At 47.7% G+C, this 27,179-nt stretch overlaps 2 protein-coding genes across 6 annotated transcripts in view; one reads left to right on the forward strand and one right to left on the reverse strand.

Annotated features, from left to right (window-relative positions):
* Positions 1 to 11,252, reverse strand: part of LOC117414719 (SRSF protein kinase 2-like) — a 96,560-nt gene extending 85,308 nt beyond the window's left edge. For 2 of the 4 annotated variants that reach the window (XM_059027784.1, XM_059027785.1), the window contains exons 1-2: positions 11,113 to 11,230; positions 10,745 to 10,811 (exon numbers count right to left, since the gene is read on the reverse strand). In XM_059027784.1, the coding sequence (XP_058883767.1) occupies positions 10,745 to 10,811; positions 11,113 to 11,128 (83 nt within the window). In that variant the 5' untranslated portion in view covers positions 11,129 to 11,230. Of the gene's footprint in view, positions 1 to 10,744; positions 10,812 to 11,112 lie in introns of all 4 variants that reach the window. The other 2 variants (XM_059027788.1, XM_059027789.1) reach the window with 2 other exon arrangements.
* Positions 11,253 to 16,137: 4,885 nt separating this feature from the next.
* Positions 16,138 to 27,179, forward strand: part of LOC117973534 (pseudouridylate synthase 7 homolog) — a 21,553-nt gene continuing 10,511 nt past the window's right edge. Inside the window, exons 1-8 of one of the 2 annotated variants that reach the window (XM_059027790.1) lie at positions 16,138 to 16,295; positions 20,580 to 21,038; positions 21,743 to 21,827; positions 22,496 to 22,597; positions 22,821 to 22,965; positions 24,583 to 24,600; positions 25,033 to 25,144; positions 26,890 to 26,967. In XM_059027790.1, the coding sequence (XP_058883773.1) occupies positions 16,144 to 16,295; positions 20,580 to 21,038; positions 21,743 to 21,827; positions 22,496 to 22,597; positions 22,821 to 22,965; positions 24,583 to 24,600; positions 25,033 to 25,144; positions 26,890 to 26,967 (1,151 nt within the window). In that variant the 5' untranslated portion in view covers positions 16,138 to 16,143. The remainder of the gene's footprint in view (positions 16,296 to 20,579; positions 21,039 to 21,742; positions 21,828 to 22,495; positions 22,598 to 22,820; positions 22,966 to 24,582; positions 24,601 to 25,032; positions 25,145 to 26,889; positions 26,968 to 27,179) is intronic. The other variant, XM_059027791.1, reaches the window with a different exon arrangement.

Consider the following 27,179-nt stretch of genomic DNA (forward strand, 5'->3'; position numbering starts at 1 on the left):
TGGCTGGCCTCCCTGCGTCCGCCACCCGTCCGCTCCAGCTCATCCAGAACTCTGCTGCCCGCCTGGTGTTCTCTCTGCCTCGCTTCGCCCACGCTACTCCACTACTCCGCTCGCTCCACTGGCTCCCAATCACCGCTCGCATCCAGTTCAAGACTCTTGTACTAGCCTACAGATGCCTTGACCAGACTGCACCCAGCTACCTCCAGACCCTCATCTCTCCCTACACCCCCACTCGACCTCTCCGCTCCGCCTGCATTAGAAGACTAGCTCTACCTCCGCTACGCTCCCCTGCCTCCAGAGCCCGCTCCTTCTCCACCCTTGCTCCGCAGTCATGGAATGACCTTCCTACAGATGTCAGGACTGCCCAGTCCCTGACCACATTCCGGCGCCTCCTTAAGACTCACCTCTTCAAACAGCACCTGTAGAACTCCTCTGTTTGTATCCTGGGACACTATCACCCTTCATGTAAATGTGCTTTATTTTGCTCTTATCTGCCCCCTATTTTACTGCATTTGATCCTGTACTTCAGAATACTGTAATCTGCCAAGTGTTTAACCTGTAGTATTTTGTATTTAATCACATCCTGATGTAACTATCACTATTTAATCACATCCTGATGTAACTATCACTAATATCTGCTGTATTATTGAATTGTGGTTTGTCATACTTGTACTTTGCTTGAACAAAAGTTATTGTATTTCTTGCTCTTATTGTATTACTTGTATTGTAACACTTGAAATGTATTTGCTTATGATTGTAAGTCGCCCTGGATAAGGGTGTCTGCTAAGAAAGAAATAATACTACTAATAATAATAATAATAATAATAATAATAATAATAATAATAATAATAATAATAATGAACCTCCAAACTCATCCAACACAGCCTGCCTGCCAAGACCCATCCAGGAAGAGTCCTGAAAGAGTCTGCTGGAGCGGAACAGCAGCCTCCACACAACACTGAACTACTTTTATTCAAATCGTCCTTTTAATACGGCCATTCTTCTGAGCTATTTCAATACTAATGGTGCCATATTGAAGGGGTAAAGTATTCTCTGAATGCACGCTTCCCAGCTTGTTAAACACAGAGTGGTTGCAGTGCAGCACAGCCCCAGAAGCAGGCTGCACTGACAGGCAGCAGGGGGAGGGAGCACTGCCGGACAGGGAGGTTTAACTACAGGGATGATAAACATGTGAGAATTCAGACAGGCTGATTGGGTTTAGTGCAGCCCCATCAGTTCTTGGTCTTCCTGTTTTCCCACCTCTTTTCTTTTGGTTCTGTGGCACGGTCTGTGTTCTTAACACCTGCTGAAGCACTTCTCAGTTTGATTAAGTTTTAAATCATTTCCATCAATGAAAACAGTCCGATGTGACGGTTTTATGTAGCCTACTTCTGATCACAAAAAAAAAATAAAAAAAGTGCACAAGAAAGCCAGAGTCACTGCATCTTCCCAGTCCCCGGCACACACTCCCGATGAGTGGGATTAAAAACTCAAAATCATGTTAGAGGTGGGAGTTTCCTTTCAGTACCATCAGAGGAATGACACTCCAAGAGCCGCTAGACCCTTCTGCTGTAGAGCTCTCCAGGTCTTGGATTATAGACAACATTATATAGCAAAGTAAAGCAAGTATATACCAGGGGCAACTAATTCATAATGATGTGTGAATTCAATTACCACTGCTGCCCACCACTCTGGCTCTCTCTGAATGGCAATATGAACGCCTGCCCCCAAGCACAGAGCCTCCCTTACGGCTGGGAAGTGCCTGCGGTGACTGATGCTGACGACGCCAAGGGGGAGAGAGCTGCGGAGAGGGACTGAACGAGAAACGACACTGGAAACCCTAAACACCACCGTGTTTTACTGAACGTATATCCGAAAACGTACGCCTTTATGACCCGCTTTCACCATTCCCGATTTCTTCATACATGAAAAAAAACACTGCATGTGCAAATGAATTACACGCAGAAGTGAAACAAAGAAGAACTCAGTATATCAAGTCTGCTTTAACACAAGATATATCCCTGTTCAATCTAGTGTATCAAGCACAGATTTGTACCCAGACAGGGCTGCACCACTCAGGGCTCAGACTGGCCAATGCACACAGCTGTAGGGACTCCAGTGCAGACCCCTTGCCTTGCATGGAGCTTGTGTTTCAATAATGCTTTGCAACATAGCAGCCATAGCTCTTAACTATCTAGACTCCTGTGTCTACCTGGCACCACCAATCCCATCCAGTACGTGATGTAGTTTTTCTTCCCCAGCACAATGGCTACAGTGCTTAGTAACACTGGGCACACATGGCCGCTTACTGACAGTCACACTGGTGCTATCACTGTACATCAGAAGGCATCCTCAAACAAGGCATGTATCCTCAAAAAATGCTCTGCAGAACCGTCTTGATGCTCGTTTAAGGTACACAGTCTGTTAGCAGGGTCTATAGTGTGTGACTTACAGATCCAGCATTATGAAGGTAGGGTCAATCTACCTGGAAGAGGTCTTTACAAATGGCATCAAACACTCACAGGCAGCCCAATGATCAGACAGAGACAGGTACAATAGCACAGCACAGCACAGCACAGCACAGCACAGCACACACACACACATCCAGATCAATACAAGACAGAGACAGGTACAATAGCACAGCACAGCACAGCACACACATCCAGATCAATACAAGACAGAGACAGGTACAATAGCACAGCACACACACACACATCCAGATCAATTCAAGACACAGACACAGGTACAATAGCACAGCACACACACACACACACACACACATATACATCCAGGTCTACCAGAAACAGAACCGATCTGTCTGCTGCCTCCCCCCTGCCCCACCTCCCGATATACCAGAAACAGAACCGATCTGTCTGCTGCCTCTCCCCTGCCCCACCTCCCGATATACCAGAAACAGAACCGATCTGTCTGCTGCCTCCCCCCGCCCCACCTCCCGATATACTAGAAACAGAACCGATCTGTCTGCTGCCTCCCCCCTGCCCCACCTCCCGATATACCAGAAACAGAACCGATCTGTCTGCTGCCTCCCCCCTGCCCCACCTCCCGATATACCAGAAACAGAACCGATCTGTCTGCTGCCTCCCCCCTGCCCCACCTCCCGATATACCAGAAACAGAACCGATCTGTCTGCTGCCCCCCCCGCCCCACCTCCCGATATACCAGAAACAGAACCGATCTGTCTGCTGCCTCTCCCCTGCCCCACCTCCCGATATACCAGAAACAGAACCGATCTGTCTGCTGCCTCCCCCCTGCCCCACCTCCCGATATACCAGAAACAGAACCGATCTGTCTGCTGCCTCCCCCGCCCCACCTCCCGATATACCAGAAACAGAACCGATCTGTCTGCTGCCTCCCCCCCGCCCCACCTCCCGATATACCAGAAACAGAACCGATCTGTCTGCTGCCTCCCCCCTGCCCCACCTCCCGATATACCAGAAACAGAACCGATCTGTCTGCTGCCTCCCCCCTGCCCCACCTCCCGATATACCAGAAACAGAACCGATCTGTCTGCCGCCTCTCCCCTGCCCCACCTCCCGATATACCAGAAACAGAACCGATCTGTCTGCCGCCTCTCCCCTGCCCCACCTCCCGATATACCAGAAACAGAACCGATCTGTCTGCTGCCTCCCCCCTGCCCCACCTCCCAATATACCAGAAACAGAACCGATCTGTCTGCTGCCTCTCCCCTGCCCCACCTCCCGATATACCAGAAACAGAACCGATCTGTCTGCTGCCTCTCCCCTGCCCCACCTCCCGATATACCAGAAACAGAACCGATCTGTCTGCTGCCTCCCCCGCCCCACCTCCCGATATACCAGAAACAGAACCGATCCGTCTGCTGCCTCCCCCCTGCCCCACCTCCCGATATACCAGAAACAGAACCGATCCGTCTGCTGCCTCCCCCCTGCCCCACCTCCCGATATACCAGAAACAGAACCGATCCGTCTGCTGCCTCCCCCCTGCCCCATCTCCCGATATACCAGAAACAGAACCGATCTGTCTGCTGCCTCCCCCCTGCCCCACCTCCCGATATACCAGAAACAGAACCGATCTGTCTGCTGCCTCCCCCCTGCCCCACCTCCCGATATACCAGAAACAGAACCGATCTGTCTGCTGCCTCCCCCCTGCCCCACCTCCCGATATACCAGAAACAGAACCGATCTGTCTGCTGCCTCCCCCCTGCCCCACCTCCCGATATACCAGAAACAGAACCGATCTGTCTGCTGCCTCCCCCCTGCCCCACCTCCCGATATACCAGAAACAGAACCGATCTGTCTGCTGCCTCTCCCCTGCCCCACCTCCCGATATACCAGAAACAGAACCGATCTGTCTGCTGCCTCCCCCCTGCCCCACCTCCCGATATACCAGAAACAGAACCGATCTGTCTGCCGCCTCTCCCCTGCCCCACCTCCCGATATACCAGAAACAGAACCGATCTGTCTGCTGCCTCCCCCCTGCCCCACCTCCCGATATACCAGAAACAGAACCGATCTGTCTGCTGCCTCTCCCCTGCCCCACCTCCCGATATACCAGAAACAGAACCGATCTGTCTGCTGCCTCCCCCGCCCCACCTCCCGATATACCAGAAACAGAACCGATCCGTCTGCTGCCTCCCCCCTGCCCCACCTCCCGATATACCAGAAACAGAACCGATCTGTCTGCTGCCTCCCCCCTGCCCCACCTCCCGATATACCAGAAACAGAACCGATCTGTCTGCTGCCTCCCCCCTGCCCCACCTCCCGATATACCAGAAACAGAACCGATCTGTCTGCTGCCTCCCCCCTGCCCCACCTCCCGATATACCAGAAACAGAACCGATCTGTCTGCTGCAGCATGTTTAGAAAGCAACACGTGGTGGAGAAATCCAGCTGCAATTACACGGGTTCTGATGGCTTTTACTGTATAGCCCAGCTGTCAGTCATAAGATCACAGAGAGAGGTTAGGGGTTCAAAGTCACAATCCTCCTTCCAGCACAATGAAGAGTGTAAACTCGATACTGGTCCTTAACTGGTTAATCCAGCCCAAAACCGAAGACTGGTACAGTACCTCCCCGTGTCAAACAAACACACTGGCACGCCCTCTGAAAGCCTGAAACAATCACAACATAAACACAACCACTACCCAGAGGGGCTTGGCTCTCACTAAAGGTTTATTTGAAGGGCTCCTACTGTACACGTATCCATGGCAGTGATCAGGCTTGTAAAAGCGACAGCAGTGCAGTGATGTGGTACCATGGCAGGCTCTTCAGTTAACCACTTCAGCACAGTTCGATTACTTTTTTACAGAGTTCAAAGAGAGAGCTGGGGAGGGTGGCAGCCACACTGCAGCACAGCTCGTGCAGACAGAACTTCAACAGGCTGCTGGTCCCCAATGAAAAGAAAGAGGACAGAAAGTTTGCTTTTTGAACTCTACACAGAATTGTGACAATGGAACACAGAGCATCTGCAGGGAGTGGGTAAGCAGCAGAGGAAGACATGGAGAGTGGCTCCAGCGGCCCAGCCAAGGCAGTACAGCAGCTGTACAGAGAGGCAGGGAGGCCGGATGCTGTAAGAGACTGATAACAGCCATCACTTCCTCTCTATGGGCTCTGCACACAGTATTAACACACAGCTCCGTCACATCAGCGAAGCCAAACAAGGAAGTGCCGCTGTGTCAGACAGCCGCTGCGCAGCACAGTCCTGTACAGACCACATGCCTCATTCCTCCCATCTCTGCTCTGCTCTGCCGCTGTGTCAGACAGCCGCTGCGCAGCACAGTCCTATACAGACCACGTGCCTCATTCCTCCCATCTCTGCTCTGCTCTGCCGCTGTGTCAGACAGCCGCTGCGCAGCACAGTCCTGTACAGACCACATGCCTCATTCCTCCCATCTCTGCTCTGCTCTGCCGCTGTGTCAGACAGCCGCTGCGCAGCACAGTCCTGTACAGACCACGTGCCTCATTCCTCCCATCTCTGCTCTGCTCTGCCGCTGTGTCAGACAGCCGCTGCGCAGCTCAGTCCTGTACAGACCACGTGCCTCATTCCTCCCATCTCTGCTCTGCACTGCCGCTGTGTCAGACAGCCGCTGCGCAGCACAGTCCTATACAGACCACGTGCCTCATTCCTCCCATCTCTGCTCTGCTCTGCCGCTGTGTCAGACAGCCGCTGCGCAGCACAGTCCTGTACAGACCACGTGCCTCATTCCTCCCATCTCTGCTCTGCACTGCCGCTGTGTCAGACAGCCGCTGCGTCAGACAGCCGCTGCGCAGCACAGTCCTGTACAGACCACGTGCCTCATTCCTCCCATCTCTGCTCTGCACTGCCGCTGTGTCAGACAGCCGCTGCGCAGCACAGTCCTGTACAGACCACGTGCCTCATTCCTCCCATCTCTGCTCTGCTCTGCCGCTGTGTCAGACAGCCGCTGCGCAGCAGTCCTGTACAGACCACGTGCCTCATTCCTCCCATCTCTGCTCTGCACTGCCGCTGTGTCAGACAGCCGCTGCGCAGCACAGTCCTGTACAGACCACGTGCCTCATTCCTCCCATCTCTGCTCTGCACTGCCGCTGTGTCAGACAGCCGCTGCGCAGCACAGTCCTGTACAGACCACGTGCCTCATTCCTCCCATCTCTGCTCTGCACTGCCGCTGTGTCAGACAGCCGCTGCGCAGCTCAGTCCTGTACAGACCACGTGCCTCATTCCTCCCATCTCTGCTCTGCTCTGCCGCTGTGTCAGACAGCCGCTGCGCAGCACAGTCCTGTACAGACCACGTGCCTCATTCCTCCCATCTCTGCTCTGCACTGCCGCTGTGTCAGACAGCCGCTGCGCAGCACAGTCCTGTACAGACCACGTGCCTCATTCCTCCCATCTCTGCTCTGCACTGCCGCTGTGTCAGACAGCCGCTGCGCAGCACAGTCCTGTACAGACCACGTGCCTCATTCCTCCCATCTCTGCTCTGCACTGCCGCTGTGTCAGACAGCCGCTGCGCAGCACAGTCCTGTACAGACCACGTGCCTCATTCCTCCCATCTCTGTAAATATGGAGCTCTACAGGACCGCCAAACAGTAAATTTAAGGATGTTGGATATGGTGGTTTGTGAATAGTTAGGCTACATACCAAACTAAATTACTCAATCTTAAACGAATACATAAATAAAGCAAATTATTTATTATTATAATAAAGCAAATCATTTATTATTATTACTGTTTCTTAGCAGAAGCCCTTATCCAGGGCGACTTACAATTGTTACAAGATGATTTAAATCAATGATTTTTCATTTTATTTTATCATTGTGGCATCCTCTAAATGTGAACTACCAGAATTGAGCGAATTCAATTACCACTGCTGCCCACCACCATCGCACTGTCATCAGAATCGCTTCGGTGAATATGTTAATGACGGGGCAGGCACTCTATAACGGGGCAGGACATGTCTTCAGAACACCGTTTCAGTGAAGGATTTTATTTTTACGTCTTCGCTCCATTTATGCGCCACAGAACTGGGGGCATGCGCCGTTAACGCTTGCGCTCGCATTTGTGCTGTGATCAGAATACAGCCCTAAGAGTGTTAGTTTATAGACAGTGAGAGTTTAATAAAAAAGGTTTTTAAAACATACTTTTCGTGTCTTTTCCTTGAGAAACTATATAAAATAGGTAGGAAATGAAAAAATGATTTAAATCCATGATTTTTTTTTTTTTTTTTTTTTTTAAATCAGTGATTTAAAATCTACTTGATCTAAGTCAGCCAGCCCTGATTCCTGCACTCCCAGTATGTCTTGAATTGCTGCCAGTGCACCTCCTTTCATAGGCTCCGGAGGCTCAGGCCACATGCATGGGCTCTGCTAGCCTGGCTTGTGCTTATTCTCTAGTCTTTCTGCTGCTATGATCAGGTGTTATTTGGGTAGTTTAGCTTGCCCTCTCTGCATGTGTATCATCAAAACAAATGCCGAGCCCGGCCCTCCTGTCAGTCAGTCTTTTTCTGTTAATCAATGAGCAACATAAACATTATACAGAAGCAGTTCAAATATATGATGTATGTGTTTAACTATGAATGACATCTTCAAACAAAGCCATCCCCATTTCACATGGTAACATGCCAGTACATTGCCTGTTTGCAGATCATCAATATATAAGACAGACTGATAGCCATGCACCCCGCTGGACTGCACCTTGATTACTGCACCTGCCTGACCCAACATCATTCAGAGCTCCCCAGGTGAATTCATTGCCTTCATCCCCTGCTAAGTGTGACCCGGCCACAGCCTTTCCACAAAGCACAGAAAGACTGCGATGACAAGGTCACCACGGCTTTCTCGCTTTCCAGCAGCAAGACAAACAGACTGTACCTGATTCTGCCCTGACTGAACGAGCATCCAGCGGACTGACACCATGGGGTATAACATCGCTGCTGCTTTCCTAAAAGCAGACTGTACCTGATTCTGCCCTGACTGAACGAGCATCCAGCAGACTGACACCATGGGGTATAACATCGCTGCTGCTTTCCTAAAAGCAGACTGTACCTGATTCTGCCCTGACTGAACGAGCATCCAGCGGACTGACACCATGGGGTGTAACATCGCTGCTGCTTTCCTAAAAGCAGACTGTACCTGATTCTGCCCTGACTGAACGAGCATCCAGCAGACTGACACCATGGGGTATAACATCGCTGCTGCTTTCCTAAAAGCAGACTGTACCTGATTCTGCCCTGACTGAACGAGCATCCAGCGGACTGACACCATGGGGTATAACATCGCTGCTGCTTTCCTAAAAGCAGACTGTACCTGATTCTGCCCTGACTGAACGAGCATCCAGCAGACTGACACCATGGGGTGTAACATCGCTGCTGCTTTCCTAAAAGCAGACTGTACCTGATTCTGCCCTGACTGAACGAGCATCCAGCAGACTGACACCATGGGGTATAACATCGCTGCTGCTTTCCTAAAAGCAGACTGTACCTGATTCTGCCCTGACTGAACGAGCATCCAGCAGACTGACGCCATGGGGTGTAACATCGCTGCTGCTTTCCTAAAAGCAGACTGTACCTGATTCTGCCCTGACTGAACGAGCATCCAGAGGACTGACATCATGGGGTATAACATCGCTGCTGCTTTCCTAAAAGCAGACTGTAGCTGATTCTGCCCTGACTGAACGAGCATCCAGCGGACTGACACCATGGGGTATAACATCGCTGCTGCTTTCCTAAAAGCAGACTGTACCTGATTCTGCCCTGACTGAACGAGCATCCAGCAGACTGACACCATGGGGTATAACATCGCTGCTGCTTTCCTAAAAGCAGACTGTAGCTGATTCTGCCCTGACTGAACGAGCATCCAGCGGACTGACGCCATGGGGTATAACATCGCTGCTGCTTTCCTAAAAGCAGACTGTACCTGATTCTGCCCTGACTGAACGAGCATCCAGCGGACTGACACCATGGGGTATAACATCGCTGCTGCTTTCCTAAAAGCAGACTGTACCTGATTCTGCCCTGACTGAACGAGCATCCAGCAGACTGACACCATGGGGTATAACATCGCTGCTGCTTTCCTAAAAGCAGACTGTACCTGATTCTGCCCTGACTGAACGAGCATCCAGCGGACTGTCACCATGGGGTATAACATCGCTGCTGCTTTCCTAAAAGCAGACTGTAGCTGATTCTGCCCTGACTGAACGAGCATCCAGCAGACTGACACCATGGGGTATAACATCGCTGCTGCTTTCCTAAAAGCAGACTGTACCTGATTCTGCCCTGACTGAATGAGCATCCAGCAGACTGACACCATGGGGTATAACATCGCTGCTGCTTTCCTAAAAGCAGACTGTACCTGATTCTGCCCTGACTGAACGAGCATCCAGCAGACTGACACCATGGGGTATAACATCGCTGCTGCTTTCCTAAAAGCAGACTGTACCTGATTCTGCCCTGACTGAACGAGCATCCAGCAGACTGACACCATGGGGTGTAACATCGCTGCTGCTTTCCTAAATAAAAATACTAAATCAAAATCACCTCTCAAATGTGAAGGCGTGAATGCCTGCAGAGAACACAGCAATGGCACGCACTTACCCCATGTCTAGAACAAGGCTCAAACTAGAACTAGCTGTCCTCACACTTTACTGAGCTGGCACACACGCAAGGGACACAGACTGCTCATGTCATCACATCCTTTCACTTTTATCACATGAAACTGCGCTCCCGTGTGACACGCAGTGCAGGCGTGAAATCAAAACACACACTAAATACAACAAGACAACCCCAAGAACCAGAACAGAGGCCCGGTAACTGACCAACAATTTGAAATAAATACATAAAACAACCGCTGCTGCAGTGCGTTACAGATCCACTCGTCAGTCCCCCGAGTCCGAGGCAGGCAGCAGCACAGGCTCATCTAGACACGAAGCCGGTTTGCTGCTATCAGAACACGGCTCTGTGCGCACGTTCAACTCAACACGCTCTCTAAATTTAAGCCGCGGTTCGACCCTTCCTTGGCTGCCGCAACGTTGCCAATAGCAACCGCTACCGTGAGACTGGAGGCAGGATCTGTCAGAATAACAACAATTTAGGCCAATCGAACAGCACCGTAGTCTGTACCACGCCGCTGGTGACTCAGTGTAGTTTAGCGCAGTGAGCTCCGCTCCAGCACCGGCACCAAACCCGCCATCCTCACCCTCACCCTCACCCTCACCCGCACCCTCACCCTCACCCGCACCCTCACCCTCACCCGCACCCTCACCCGCACCAATACTCACTTCTTGTGATGCGCTGCCTTCTCCTTCTTCCCTTTCGGCCTCCTCTTTCGGGCCTGAATGGCCAGCACTGTGTGTGTGTGTGTGTGTGTGTGTCAGTGTGTGTGTGTGTGTGTGCGTGTGCGTGTGCGTGTGCGTGTGCGTGTGCGTGTGTGTGTCAGTGTGTGTGTCAGTGTGTGTGTGCGTGTGTGTGTGTGTGTGTGTGTGTGTGTTGCGATGGAGATTACAGGACGTAGGAACCCACGGAGGCAGCCAGGGAGAGAGAAAAACAAAACAGAACAACGACACATCAAGAAAACTGTCTCAAGACCCCAACATGTCAAAGCCAGGGCACGCAGGAATGTTTCGCGGTAATAAGGAGCGTTTGTCACCTTTCCTGGAGCTCATGTTATTCTCCTCCTGCTCAGCAGCGGCCGGGATCACGCTCGCTCTCTCCACCAGCCTCGTCTCTCCGGCTCTTTTTATCGGGGGTGCGCGCTCCCGCTCCTCCTCTGCCGAGAGCGCGCATCGGAGCCGCGCACAACTGTCAACAATCGGCGGCGAGGCCGCGGCGCACCTGAGGCAGGTGCTGTTAGGCATGGCGCGATACTGAACACACCCCGACGAGCTCGATTAAAGCTTTATACCTTAATGGAAAACAAATACACTTGAGATTGTATGTCAAATATAACGATATATTGAAACTGGATTAAGTGCAATTCATATATATGTTAGTAGCCCTGTATTACAGTAGATATGAGTCGGATACCAACTGTCTGCTAGTACTAGATAAACTATCTGATACAAAGACCGTTCAGATGGCTGAATTGTGTGAAACTGGGCTGGAACGTGTTATTAACATTCACATTTATTGAAAGTGTCTCTACACGTGTGCATCTGTGTGTCAGACGTACATGTTTGCATACATCAGGAAAGCTGCTTATGATATTTCTCATTCAATTATTTTGCATACGTTTGAGAGTCTCAGATTGTGGGCTACATGAGGCGGTGTATCTCAGCCTGTGCATCGGTCTGTCACACTCCCATTTCAACATGTGTCTTGAGAACTCAAGGATATTCCACATGCTGTAAATCAGCGTTCACAGGCACTTTCCCAGCTTCCCTTCACCTCAATACCATTTATCCAGTTTTCATTAAAGCTATTTATTTTCATTTCTTATTCTGTAATATTGTGTACATGCTGCTGATACAGATCATGGCCATCAACCTTGTCATCATACTGATGCTGAGTTTGGCAGCTGTATTATATGCCTCCCACCTTATAAATGATTAGGTGAAGTGGGTAAATAGTGGCACAGCAGTGTGCAGGCCAATATTGTTATAGTTATCGGAAAATTGGAGCAGCTCAATTTGTGTTTCATCACTCCACAAAACCTTAGACCAGAACTCATATCCATTTTGCAAACTTTAAGCGATTGTCCTTGTGACGTTTTCCTAAGATTGGCTTTTTCCTTGGCCTGTGACCATTGAGACCTTCACCATGCAATACTGACCTGTGGTTGAAATGGAAACCCCAGTCCCACTTGCAGTCAATTCACTTTGAATATCTTTGGCAGTCAATCTCAGATTGTTATGAACCTTCCTCACAATTCTTCTGCTTGTTCTTGGTGAAAGAACCTTCTTTCTTCCAGACCGAGGGAGCGTTGTGACAGTGCCATGAGCCTTGTGCTTCTTGATAATAGAAACAAGAGTTGAAATTGGGGTACTCAGATGCTTGGAAATCTTCTTGTATCCTTCTCCAGCTTTATGACAATAAATAATTTTCAGCCCAAGGTCTTCAGATAGCTCTTTACTTTTTCCAAGATTTACTTCTTGTTAATGACAGCAATCATCCTATGCCAAACCCTTTTATACTCTCTAAGAATGTTCACCTACAATCCAGCATTTTCTAGACTTTTCTAATATTAGGTTCTGCATTATCATATTGAAATTTCTAGCACATTGTAGACAATACTGTCATAGCATCAAAGGGTATGAATACTTGTGAATTAGCATGTTTGGAGTTTTGCAAAAAAAAAAAAAAAATGCTGATATGAATAATTGTAGACATCTATTTCTTGTAACTTTTTTTTCCTCATCCACAAAAGCAAAACTTTTGCTACAAAAGATTTTTCCTAAAATTATTTGTTTTCGATAAATTTCTAGGAATTATTAATTTCCATTGTAGTTGACTACAACTGTGTGTATATATATATATATATATATATATATATATATATATATATATATATATATATATATATATATATATATATATATTCAAACAAACTTTTTTTATTCAAAGCTGTAGTGGTTAAACTGAAAACTGTTATATGAGGAGGAGGGTAAATGTCAGCAAAACTTGCAAAGAAAATGTACAAAATGAAATTTACTGGTTGCATAAGTATTCAGCCTCTTAAGTCAGTACTTGGTAGAAGCACCTTTTGCAGCAATTACTGCTAGTCTTTTTGAATAGGTCTCTACTAGCTTTGCACAGTAGGATGGTGACATTTTTGCCCATTCTTCACTGGAAAATTGCTCCAGTTCTGATAAGTTTGTTGGGGATTGTCGATGGACTACAATCTTCAAATATCGACATACATTTTCGATTGGATTCAAGTAAGGGCTTTGACTAGGCCACTAAGAACATTAATTCTCTTATTGTTCAACCACTCCAGTGGACTCAATTGCTAATTTATCATTCACTTGAATCCTGGCACGTGAACTAATTTGTGCAATCCCCGTGCCTAAATGCAAATATACATTTGAAATCACCCGTGCTACACAGCCCAGTTCATACCCCGTGTACCAGTACATACACACCACATAAACGTGTAAACGAAATACGCACCAGGGCGGGGCACCCTGCCACAGGGAGGCTGTGGTTTGTTCAGTGACATTTTTATCCAATCGCATTTTGTGCAAACATGCCTTGCATCTGTGAGTGCATTGAGAAAAATGGAAGATACAGCAGCAAACCACCATAGATCTAAATGTGTATATCTAGTATTTACGACCTGCTGCACCGTAGCTGTCTGGTTTGCATTGTGCTGCCAGGACCTGCTGCACCGTAGCTGTCTGGTTTGCATTGTGCTGCCAGGACCTGCTGCACCGTAGCTGTCTGGTTTGCATTGTGCTGCCAGGACCTGCTGCACCGTAGCTGTCTGGTTTGCATTGTGCTGCCAGGACCTGCTGCACCGTAGCTGTCTGGTTTGCATTGTGCTGCCAGGACCTGCTGCACCGTAGCTGTCTGGTTTGCATTGTGCTGCCAGGACCTGCTGCACCGTAGCTGTCTGGTTTGCATTGTGCTGCCAGGACCTGCTGCACCGTAGCTGTCTGGTTTGCATTGTGCTGCCAGGACCTGCTGCACTGTAGCTGTCTGGTTTGCAGGCACACTCTTTACAAGGATGTCATTGTATTAGCTATAAACATCGTCACCCTGGAGTATTGCCAAGGATGCAAAACAAAATCATAAAAAAGAAAGTCCAATATTATAAAAGCAAAAGAAGTGGCAAAGAGGAAGTTCAAATATGTGAGATCTGTCAATCTGAGATGGAGGTGAACGAGGACTGCAGACCTATCATGTATTAAATACACAAACAGATCTATATCTATCATTTGAAAAAGGAAAATTGTTGTGCAAATAGCCTTGCTGGTCCACATACAACATGTATGAGACCTTTTAAATATGATCAGCTAAAACATGTTTAAAAATATTGCGACAGGGTAGCATCACAGTGCAGGCCGGCTACCGGCAGGAATTACACCCAGAGACAGAAAGCTACAGTTTTAAAGTGCTGTTGTGCACTTTATTAAACAAAATAACACAAAACACAGGAATAAAGAAACACGACACAAGGGCCAAAACAAAGATTCAAATGCCCCAGCCCCAGCCCCAGCCCCAGCCCCAGCCCCAGCCTCAGCCTCAGCCCCAGCCTCAGCCTCAGCCTCAGCCCCAGCCCCAGCCCCAGCCCCAGCCTCAGCCTCAGCCTCAGCCTCAGCCTCAGCCTCAGCCTCAGCCTCAGCCTCAGCCTCAGCCATCACGGCACAAACTCCTCCACCAGACAAAGGGGTTCTCTTCCTTATATACATGTGGCAACTCCCCAATTAGCACCAATTTCCTAACTGGGGAGTGGCCACAGCTGTGATTGCTGGCAGGAACAGATTTAACCCCATCCCTGCTAACCTTACATTCCCACACACACTGTTCACACAAGCAGGGCTTCTGCCTGCCACAAATATATCTACACAAGCTTTCGAGATCACAAAAGACTCTTTTTCAGGTGAGGCATGGACATTGGAGGATAGAGTCAGTGTGCATCACACCCATTGGAGGATAGAATCTGTGCATTAAACCCATTGGAGGATAGAGTCAGTGTGCATCAAACCCATTGGAGGATAGTGTCAGTGTGCATCAAACCCATTGGAGGATAGAATCCGTGCATCAAACCCATTGGTGGATACAATAAGTGTGAATCAAACCCATTGGAGGATAGTGTTAGTGTGCATCAAACCCATTGGAGGATAGAGTCAGTGCATCAAACCCATTGGAGGATAGAGTCAGTGCATCAAACCCATTGGAGGATAGTGTCAGTGTGCATCAAACCCATTGGAGGATAGAGTCAGTGCATCAAACATCAGTGAAGCAGAATTGGGCAGCAGTGTGGAGTGTGGAGTAGTGGTTAGTGCTCTGGACTCTTGACTGGAGGGTTGTGGGTTCAATCCCAGGTGGGGGACACTGCTGCTGTACTCTTGAGCAAGGTACTTTAACTAGATTGCTCCAGTAAAAACCCAACTGTATAAATGGGGAATTGTGTAAAAAAAATAAAAATAATGTAATTGTATGTAAAAATAATGTGATATCTTGTAACAATTGTAAGTTGCCCTGAAGAAGGGTGTCTGCTAAGAAATCAATAATAATTTGTTCATATATCCCAGAGCTGAACATTAACAGACTGCCTGGCCCGGATGAAATGTATCCCAGGGTGTATAAGGAAACAATGTAGATCAATGGCTGTAATCAGGAAACAGGCTGGTTCAGGCTGGAAACTTTCCAATGATGAGTCAATATTTAAACAAGGAGATAAGACAGAGCCAGGTATTTACTTTCAATTCCATAACATACAGACTGATGGCAGCAATACTAAAGGGAAGGGTGAAGCACTGTCCAACAAGGGGAAAGAAACAAAACTCCTGTGATTGCAGGGACGCATCTGATGTCACTCCTGCTCAGTTCCGAATGTTGCAGTGCTGCTACCCCTGCGTCCCTGAGTCTGAAGCGATCTGGACCCTCGAGCATCACATAATATAAACAGCATTCTAACAGCGATGCTGCATTACGAGGAGGATTAAACTATTCGATCCGCGAGTATTAAGGGTTAACAAGGCGCGTCCAAGTCACTGACGGACAGCGGCGCTGGCGAATGAGAGCAGGTGTGTGGGCGTGTTTAGTCCGAGGTTGGGCGTGCCAAGCACGCGGTGTGTATCCGGGGTTAGGGCACGCACGTGCTTCGTCTTGTTGCAGAAAGAAGCAGGCGGCGCGTGCAGTGCAGAGAGTGAGCTCGAGCTGCTGCAGGTAGAGTCTCTTAGACATTTTAAAAACAATAAACCGTTTCTTTACTCAGCCAGAAAGGTTTAATAGCCAGTGCGTGAAACGCTGTGTCGACAGCAGTGCTGTTCGAGGGGTTTGTCTTTAGAAATGGATTTTAAAAATGTAATTTGGATTAGTGCTGGAGTGTGTCACGGAGGCCTTGTCTGAAATACATCGTTGTTGTTGTTATTAGTATTATTAGCGTCACCTCGCGTATGGAGTCGTTGTTGTTATTAGTATTATTAGTGTCACCTCGCGTATGGAGTCGTTGTTGTTATTAGTATTATTAGTGTCACCTCGCGTATGGAGTCGTTGTTGTTATTAGTATTATTAGTGTGACTCGCGTATGGAGTCGTTGTTGTTATTAGTATTATTAGCGTCACCTCGCGTATGGAGTCGTTGTTGTTATTAGTATTATTAGTGTCACCTCGCGTATGGAGTCGTTGTTGTTATTAGTATTATTAGCGTCACCTCGCGTATGGAGTCGTTGTTGTTATTAGTATTATTAGTGTCACCTCGCGTATGGAGTCGTTGTTGTTATTAGTATTATTAGTGTCACCTCGCGTATGGAGTCGTTGTTGTTATTAGTATTATTAGTGTGACTCGCGTATGGAGTCGTTGTTGTTATTAGTATTATTAGCGTCACCTCGCGTATGGAGTCGTTGTTGTTATTAGTATTATTAGTGTCACCTCGCGTATGGAGTCGTTGTTGTTATTAGTATTATTAGCGTCACCTCGCGTATGGAGTCGTTGTTGTTATTAGTATTATTAGTGTCACCTCGCGTATGGAGTCGTTGTTGTTATTAGTATTATTAGTGTGACTCGCGTATGGAGTCGTTGTTGTTATTAGTATTATTAGCGTCACCTCGCGTATGGAGTCGTTGTTATTAGTATTAGTGTCACCTCGCGTATGGAGTCGTTGTTATTAGTATTATTAGCGTCACCTCGCGTATGGAGTCGTTGTTGTTATTAGTATTATTAGTGTCACCTCGCGTATGGAGTCGTTGTTGTTATTAGTATTATTAGTGTCACCTCGCGTATGGAGTCGTTGTTATTAGTATTATTAGTGTGACTCGCGTATGGAGTCGTTGTTGTTATTAGTATTATTAGTGTGACTCGCGTATGGAGTCGTTGTTATTAGTATTATTAGTGTCACCTCGCGTATGGAGTCGTTGTTGTTATTAGTATTATTAGTGTGACTCGCGTATGGAGTCGTTGTTGTTATTAGTATTATTAGTGTCACCTCGCGTATGGAGTCGTTGTTGTTATTAGTATTATTAGTGTGACTCGCGTATGGAGTCGTTGTTGTTATTAGTATTATTAGTGTCACCTCGCGTATGGAGTCGTTGTTGTTATTAGTATTATTAGTGTGACCTCGCGTATGGAGTCGTTGTTGTTATTAGTATTATTAGTGTGACTCGCGTATGGAGTCGTTGTTATTAGTATTATTAGTGTCACCTCGCGTATGGAGTCGTTGTTGTTATTAGTATTATTAGTGTGACTCGCGTATGGAGTCGTTGTTGTTATTAGTATTATTAGTGTCACCTCGCGTATGGAGTCGTTGTTGTTATTAGTATTATTAGTGTCACCTCGCGTATGGAGTCGTTGTTGTTATTAGTATTATTAGTGTCACCTCGCGTATGGAGTCGTTGTTGTTATTAGTATTATTAGTGTGACCTCGCGTATGGAGTCGTTGTTGTTATTAGTATTATTAGTGTCACCTCGCGTATGGAGTCGTTGTTGTTATTAGTATTATTAGCGTCACCTCGCGTATGGAGTCGTTGTTGTTATTAGTATTATTAGCGTCACCTCGCGTATGGAGTCGTTGTTGTTATTAGTATTATTAGTGTCACCTCGCGTATGGAGTCGTTGTTGTTATTAGTATTATTAGTGTCACCTCGCGTATGGAGTCGTTGTTGTTATTAGTATTATTAGTGTCACCTCGCGTATGGAGTCGTTGTTGTTATTAGTATTATTAGTGTCACCTCGCGTATGGAGTCGTTGTTGTTATTAGTATTATTAGTGTCACCTCGCGTATGGAGTCGTTGTTGTTATTAGTATTATTAGTGTCACCTCGCGTATGGAGTCGTTGTTGTTATTAGTATTATTAGTGTGACTCGCGTATGGAGTCGTTGTTGTTATTAGTATTATTAGTGTGACTCGCGTATGGAGTCGTTGTTATTAGTATTATTAGTGTCACCTCGCGTATGGAGTCGTTGTTGTTATTAGTATTATTAGTGTCACCTCGCGTATGGAGTCGTTGTTGGTGGGTCAGCCTGTAGAAACTACATCGACGGTGAGAACTACAGTGATTCAGGAGTTACTTTAAGTACAGTATGGTATTTGTATTGCGTCATTGCACTATATTCTACATTTGTCTCCATCGTATTATTAATTCCATCCATGGTCACCAATAGGGACTAGGCTGACACGCCGTTAGTAAAGTGGAGCAGGTCTGCGTGTGCCGCGAGTATCCGCATATCCTAATGAAAGATCTGACCTCTCAGACACGGGCCCTTTCATTCAGTGCTGGTTTAAATCCGCCACGGGAACCGCTTCCATTGAGACCCAGAAACTTCAATAAATAATGGGAGCGAGGAGAGCGAAGATTTGGGATTCTAACGAAAACACATTAATTCATATGCGATCAGTCTGGGATGGGCAGCAGTGTGGATAGTAGTGGTTAGGGCTCTGGACTCCAGACCGGAGGGTCGTGGGTTCAATCCCCAGTGGGGACACTGCTGTTGTACCTTGAGCAAGGTACTTTACCTAAAATTGCTCCAGTAAAAACCCAACTGTATAAATGGGTAATGGGCAGTGTGTCAGTCTTTCATTGTTACACAGGCCCGTGCTCACGGGGCAGTTTGTCAGTCTTGCATTGTTACACAGGCCCGTGCTCACGGGGCAGTGTGTCAGTCTTGCATTGTTACATGGGCCCGTGCTCACGGGGCAGTGTGTCAGTCTTTCATTGTTACACGGGCCCGTGCTCACGGGGCAGTGTGTCAGTCTTGCATTGTTACACAGGCCCGTGCTCACGGGGCAGTGTGTCAGTCTTGCATTGTTACACGGGCCCGTGCTCACGGGGCAGTGTGTCAGTCTTGCATTGTCACACGGGCCGTGCTCACGGGGCAGTGTGTCAGTCTTGCATTGTTACACGGGCCCGTGCTCACGGGGCAGTGTGTCAGTCTTTCATTGTTACACGGGCCCGTGCTCACGGGGCAGTGTGTCAGTCTTTCATTGTTACACGGGCCCGTGCTCACGGGGCAGTGTGTCAGTCTTTCATTGTTACACGGGCCCGTGCTCACGGGGCAGTGTGTCAGTCTTGCATTGTTACACGGGCCCGTGCTCACGGGGCAGTGTGTCAGTCTTGCATTGTTACACGGGCCCGTGCTCACGGGGCAGTGTGTCAGTCTTTCATTGTTACACGGGCCCGTGCTCACGGGGCAGTGTGTCAGTCTTTCATTGTTACACGGGCCCATGCTCACGGGGCAGTGTGTCAGTCTTTCATTGTTACACGGGCCCGTGCTCACGGGGCAGTGTGTCAGTCTTTCATTGTTACACGGGCCCATGCTCACGGGGCAGTGTGTCAGTCTTTCATTGTTACAAGGGCCCGTGCTCACGGGGCAGTGTGTCAGTCTTGCATTGTTACACGGGCCCGTGCTCACGGGGCAGTGTGTCAGTCTTGCATTGTCACACGGGCCGTGCTCACGGGGCAGTGTGTCAGTCTTGCATTGTTACACGGGCCCGTGCTCACGGGGCAGTGTGTCAGTCTTGCATTGTTACACGGGCCCGTGCTCACGGGGCAGTGTGTCAGTCTTTCATTGTTACACGGGCCCGTGCTCACGGGGCAGTGTGTCAGTCTTGCATTGTTACATGGGCCCGTGCTCACAGGGCAGTGTGTCAGTCTCATAAGGTTTATTGGGACTTTTTCATGCTACTAATAGTTTTCATTTTGTACAGATTGGTTGGGATGCATCTCAAATAAATAATAATGAAAAAACAAAGAATAGAGATTATAATAACTTATAATAAATTCTGCTAAAATACAAAAAAACAGCAAAGTGTTCTGAAACAGTGCTTCCCAAATAGCTCACTAGACTTTTATTCAAATCTGTTTATTCATATTTTATTCCAAGTGGCGACTAGTCGTCCTATTTGACTGTTTTTATCTTGGCTATTCAGCTAGTTCATCTCTTGGGTACTACAAGTGTGTTTGCAGGGAATCCTCTGGCTGATCCTTTCCCCCATCCCTGTGTTGTTGTTTTCCAGAGTTGTGATTGGCGTGTCTGCTGGAAGCTTGCTGCACTCTGCTGCTCTGATCCGTTGGAGACCCACCTGCACTGACTGCTTCTCTTTGGTGGGTCGTGCTGTGATTTCCTTCACGAAGCCCCCTCTGCTGCCCCAGGCGATGGAAAGGATGGAGCCTGAAGGCACCCTGGACAGGGTAGCGGAGAAGCGCCCCTGTCCAGAGGAAGTGAACACCTGCCCAGGGAGCGCCAAAAAACCCAAACTGCAGGAGTCTAAGAACGGGGGGAGTGAGAAGAGAGAGGAGGAGGAGGAGGAAGAGATGCCTGTGGAGGAGGAGAGCGAGGGAGAGGAGCTGGCAGGGCAAGGACAGGGAGGAGAAAGCTTTGCAGACATGATGAAGCACGGACTCACAGAGAAGGATGTTGGGATACTGAAGTTCGTCAGCAAACACGAGGGTTTCTCCGGGATCCTGAAGGAGAGGTGGGTGTGGTCCGACAAGTGGAAAAGCTGTCCTTGGTTAGTGGAGGAGGAGGTGGAGGTTTTAATTATTTTAATTTAATTTGTTTTGGGCTTTTCAGACATTTAATGTTTGTCATATCTGGGAATTTGTTTTAAACACACGCTCTCCTGAGCGGTGATGAACATCTTAAACAGACGCTCTCCTGAGCGGTGATGAACATCTTAAACAGACGCTCTCCTGAGCGGTGATCAGCATCTTAAACAGGTGCTGTTAACCATCAGGATTTCCTCTCTAGACTGAATCACCACGCTTCACCAGTTTTGAACCTGGTCTTATTTTTGGCTGTTTGTTGTAAAGTGCCAAAAGGTGCATTGCTTCTGATGATGATGCAAACAAGTGAGCTCCCCCTGTGGTGATCCTCTATAATGCAAACAAGTGAGCTCCCTCTGTGGTGATCCTCTATAATGCAAACAAGTGAGCTCCCTCTGTGGTGATCCTCTATAATGCAAACAAGTGAGCTCCCTCTGTGGTGATCCTCTATAATACAAACAAGTGAGCTCCCTCTGTGGTGATCCTCTATAATGCAAACAAGTGAGCTCCCTCTGTGGTGATCCTCTATAATGCAAACAAGCGAGTTCTCTCTGTGGTGATCCTCTATAATGCAAAGGTAATGCTATCTCTGGAGGCCCTGTCAGTCTCTAACTGGTCATGTTTATGTTCTCAGGTACTCAGACTTTGTGGTCCATGAGATCAGTAAAGAGGGCACAATTTTGCATCTGGACGACCTGTCTGTGCCTGTGGATTCAGAGGTGAGCCTTTGCTAGCTAATGTCAGGCTGGGTGATGTGGGACAGGACTGGGCTAGACTGGAATGAAATGGGTTGCATAAGAACAAGGAAGCATGGCCACTGTGCTGGCCTGATCTCCCCACTGCGACAGGAGCAGTAGAGCAGTACACAGGGTTGACAGGTTTGTGAAGGCCAAGGGAAGGACTGTTTGTGGAGTGAAAGTCAGTGCTGCGGGAGAATAGTAGGTGCAGTAGTACAGTTTATTGGTGAAGTTAATAGGGGATTAGTAATGCACTGTATTATTTATTATTTGTTTATTTAGCAGACGCCTTTATCCAAGGCGACTTACAGAGACTAGGGTGTGTGAACGATGCATCAGCTGCAGAGTCACTTACAATTACGTCTCACCCGAAAGACGGAGCACAAGGAGGTTAAGTGACTTGCTCAGGGTCACACAATGAGTCAGTGGCTGAGGTGGGATTTGAACCGGGGACCTCCTGGTTATAAGCCCTTTTCTTTAACCACTGGACCACACAGCCTCCTTTAACATCCCGCACCGTAACATCCCGGAGGTAACGTAAGGGTTTCAATACGGCCAGGAAGCTGGGTTAGTTTGAGTGCACAGTAGTAACCCTACTGTGCGTGTTTGCAGAGAGCATGCATGCTGTGACGCTTCTGTCGTCTCCCCAGGACCCTCCTCTGGATGTGTCGGAGGTGCTGACTGAGGAGCAGAAAAAGCAGCTGGAGGATCTGCAGCATTTCAAGAACAAGGAGGGCACTGTGTCCCTGGAGGTGAGGGGGTATCAGCTTCCAGGGGGAGAGGAGGAGGAGGAGCAGGCAGTGACAGAGCAGGGGAGGGGGGGCCTTTGTTCTGATGCACTGCCTTCATTGGGTGGCCAGTCTTGTAAGAATTATTGTGAATTTAAACATCCCCTTCTAGGAAGAGAAGCGCACCCTACTGCTCCAGGCTGTGTAGTGTGTCTATAGCCCTGTCTCCCTGTTCCTGTCCCCTCAGGTCCTGGAGGACACTAAAGAGAAGCGCACTCTGCTGCACCAGGCAGTGAAGTCTCTGTTCCCAGGGCTGGAGACAAAGACTGAGGAGCGGGAGGGACGCAGGTTCATTGTGGCCTACCACGCTGCCGGGAAGAAAGCACTGGCAGGTACAAGCGGTACTTGTAGTGAGCCAAATACCTTTTCACTCTGTCTCTGAAATCCACTCACCCACGTGCTGCCCCAAAACAGTACAAGAGAAACCTTTCCCTTCTCAGAGCTCTCTGGCTCTGATTCTGTGCTGTACGATGTCTGTGTGTTCTATTCACTGTGCTGTCTCTGTTGTAACGCTCTCTGGCTCTGATTCTGTGCTGTACGGTGTCTGTGTGTTCTGTTCACTGTGCTGTCTCTGTTGTAATGCTGTCTGGCTCTGATTCTGTGCTGTACGGTGTCTGTGTGTTCTGTTCACTGTGCTGTCTCTGTTGTAATGCTGTCTGGCTCTGATTCTGTGCTGTACGGTGTCTGTGTGTTCTGTTCACTGTGCTGTCTCTGTTGTAATGCTGTCTGGCTCTGATTCTGTGCTGTACGGTGTCTGTGTGTTCTGTTCACTGTGCTGTCTCTGTTCTAACGCTCTCTGGCTCTGATTCTGTGCTGTACGGTGTCTGTGTGTCCTGTTCACTGTTCTGTCTCTGTTGTAATGCTGTCTGGCTCTGATTCTGTGCTGTACGTGTCTGTGTGTTCTGTTCACTGTGCTGTCTCTGTTGTAATGCTGTCTGGCTCTGATTCTGTGCTGTACGTGTCTGTGTGTTCTGTTCACTGTGCTGTGTCTGTTCTAACGCTCTCTCTGTTCTAACCTTGTCTCAACGCAAGGCTACTTGAAGGTGAAATGAAGCCTGTGGAGGCTTTTGTTCTGATTCGGCTCTCTAATGCAGTTCGTAACAGAATCAAATGTGTGTTTGGCAGACAGATAAATATCTTCAATATGGCATGTATATATTGGTTGGGTTTGCTTTCAGGTAATTCTAGTTCCTGTATTTTAATGCCATAATATCAGTATGCTCGTTGTTTTGTGTATGCTGTATATTCTGTTGTACCCAATGTTCGCTCACTGCATGTGGTCTGCTCTCCCATCTCGATGGGCTGGGAGGGAGCTTCGGGGAACCTGAGAGTTGGCTGCATGTCCCGTGCATGTGGAAGCCGGTCTCAAACGCATTGCACGCTGTTTTTGGGATAGATCCAGACTAGATCCCAGACCTGCAGATCCATCAATACCTCCCAAAAGTCATTTCTCTGGATCTTAACCTTTCTGTAATGCACTTTGCTCTGGCTGAGCTCTCCCAAGCAGACTGACTCTTGCACTATAGATGAAGTCAGATACATGCTGCACACAGACTTCCTTCCACTACCACACAATCGCAGCAGTCAACAACATCAACTTATTCTCTTTTAGCAATAATATAAATGAATGTTAAATGCGGTCGTAGTTAATGAATTTGGGAAATTGCCCTCACATAACTACTGTATGAGCAGGAGTTGTATCCCAGACGCTACAGAAAACTCTAGTGGCTGTTCAAATAAAAACGTTTGTATTCCAGTGTAGTTTTCCTCTCTGCTGCACAGAAAAGTTGGAGCTTGACATTATTCCCCGACTCCTCATCGCATGCTACCAGAACTCTCCCTTTTCTAATTGTTTTCAGTTTGCTTCTGGCACACTGACTCTCAGTGAATTATAATTAACCTCAGTAACACTGTTTTGTGCTCCTTTTTGCTGTTCTCTGGTTGGACAGAGCTCCGAACTGCACCAGGTAAGAGTCGCCTGCCCTCTGCTCTGTGAGTAATGAGATGGCAGCAGGCCGGGCTGGGGAACAGGAGTGGGGAGGGTGGAGGCAGGGAGGCATGTACCCTGCTGGGAGAGGAAGCAGAGCCTCCAAACACCATGTTCCCATTGAGACGTGTCCAAGGGTGTCCTGTGAGAGAAGGTATCCCTAAACACACCAGACTGATTTCTAGCTGCTGATCGTATTTCATTTATAATTAAATAATTGAATTATCAAGAAGGTTGAAGTGTGACACGTTATGTGAGGTGTACAGACTCTCTCACACACACACACATAGAGGTCAGGTTCCAGTTAGTGTGGAGTGCTTGCAGTAGAGGGCTGTAAGGGAGGTCTCTAGGGCTGGGTTTGAGTGCAGAATGAGTAAAGAATGCCCCTTCGTGTCTCTCTCTGACTCCAAAGCCCCCAGGAAGCACTCGTGGCCCAAGAGCAGAGGGAATTTCTGCCACTGCACCCTCTACAAGGAGAACAAGGACACCATGGAGGCCATCAACGTGCTCTCCAAGTTCCTCAGGCAAGGCTGCCCGGCTTTATTCATGTATTGTAAGGTCTAAACACTGGCCTGCTTAGAGCAATCCACTGAGTCTGTCTCATATGGGATATGTCAGTGTTGTAATTCCCTTGTTGCACAATAAGGAGGATCGCCCTCCTGTTCATTTCAATGGCATAGCCATGGCGATATCTCAGGACATTGCCACGCTTCATTTCAGGGATGGAAATGAGACATAGGAGCTTGATCAGCCACAGTGTTGTAAGGAAATTTGATAGTCCATATTAATATTTGGAATGTATGGTACTTTCAATGGAGAGATATTGAGCACAGAGTTTAGGTGGGGTATTTTGGAATGCAGGGTCTGTCTCAATACATTGCAGTTTGACTAGAGTGAGAGCAAATATGACCAGTTATGGGCATTTGTGAAGGGGGATTTTCAGCTCTGCTCTGCTTGATTGCATGGGGGGATGGGAGAATCTACAGATGCAAAGGAATGTGTGTGAGGCTTTGAGACTTGCCACGTACAGGTATAGTGAGGAGGGGTCATAAATGACATCATTAAAAGAGTGTGTTTTGGAATCTACAAAACTGAAGTGAATGCATTGTGTGGTGCTCAGTTCTACCAATCTCACTGAAGTCCAGAGTGACATGACTCTGTACAATAGTTCTATTCTTGTATTACAGCAATAAACATATTTTTGACTTTCACTAATATTGTTTTTCAGTTTTCATCAATTTTTCCTTAGTGTGTATAGGTAACAAGCTCAGGTGTGTCTTATTAAACTCATAGTAAAACCAGGATGGATCAGACTGCTTTGCAAGGAGTCTTCCCTTTTTTCTTGTTTATAATTTGAAATGACCTCCTAGCCATGATATAATTGCAGTGTGGAATGTGTGTGGCTGTGGGATATTGTCTCTTCTCTGGCAGTAGAAGACAAGGCAACGAGACGTGGCGACATCCCACAACTACACACACCTTAATTATTACATAGCAATCATTCAAACAAGCATGGAAGCAGTCTGGATTCTCTGTGTACAATATTTGAATGTCAAATTTAAATTAAAATGTGAATCCTCTTTTACTCCAGAAATGTTAAATGTGTTTAATACAATACCTTTGTTTTTCAATGTTTGTTTCTAAAGTAACTGGGGAGAAAATACATAGCATTTAATGCCTTGACAAAGGGAGTAAGAAGTTGGTGCCGTGCTTGCTTTGCTGAGGGAGGAGATGCACAGCAGCATCTCTGCTGGTGATCAGGGATTCTGTGAATGTGTGGATACAGAGTTCACAAAGGGAGTAAGAAGTTGGTGTCGTGCTTGCCTTGCTGAGGGAGGAGATGCACAGCAGCAGCATCTCTGCTGGTGATCAGGGATTCTGTGACTGTGTGGATACAGAGTTCACAAAGGGAGTAAGAAGTTGGTGCCGTGCTTGCTTTGCTGAGGGAGGAGATGCACAGCAGCATCTCTGCTGGTGATCAGGGATTCTGTGAATGTGTGGATACAGAGTTCACAAAGGGAGTAAGAAGTTGGTGCCCTGCTTGCTTTGCTGAGGGAGGAGATGCACAGCAGCAGCATCTCTGCTGGTGATCAGGGATTCTGTGAATGTGGATACAGAGTTCACAAAGGGAGTAAGAAGTTGGTGTCGTGCTTGCCTTGCTGAGGGAGGAGATGCACAGCAGCAGCATCTCTGCTGGTGATCAGGGGATTCTGTGACTGTGTGGATACAGAGTTCCACTTCTAATGACAAATAATTTTGCATCCTGCAGAATAAAGCCGAACCTCATTTCCTACATGGGAACCAAAGACAAAAGGGCGATCACCGTCCAGAGGATTGCTGTGCAAAAGTAAGTGCATTCCTTCAGTTCATTCTCCTTGCACTGTAGAATAGAGTATGCATCGGATTTCTTAATTTTTCTCTTATCAGTCTGCAGGGTAGCTTTCAGGTTGCTTTTCAGTTGTGCTCAGTGCTTTTGCATTCAGTACAAATCAATAGGTGTGGCTGAAAAATCAAAATTAGGAGAACCTGGTATATAATATTTGGTATTTTAAACAGTTA

Source organism: Acipenser ruthenus, chromosome 7 (assembly GCF_902713425.1).
Source record: "Acipenser ruthenus chromosome 7, fAciRut3.2 maternal haplotype, whole genome shotgun sequence".
In the NCBI taxonomy this organism is placed as follows: Eukaryota; Metazoa; Chordata; class Actinopteri; order Acipenseriformes; family Acipenseridae; genus Acipenser; species Acipenser ruthenus.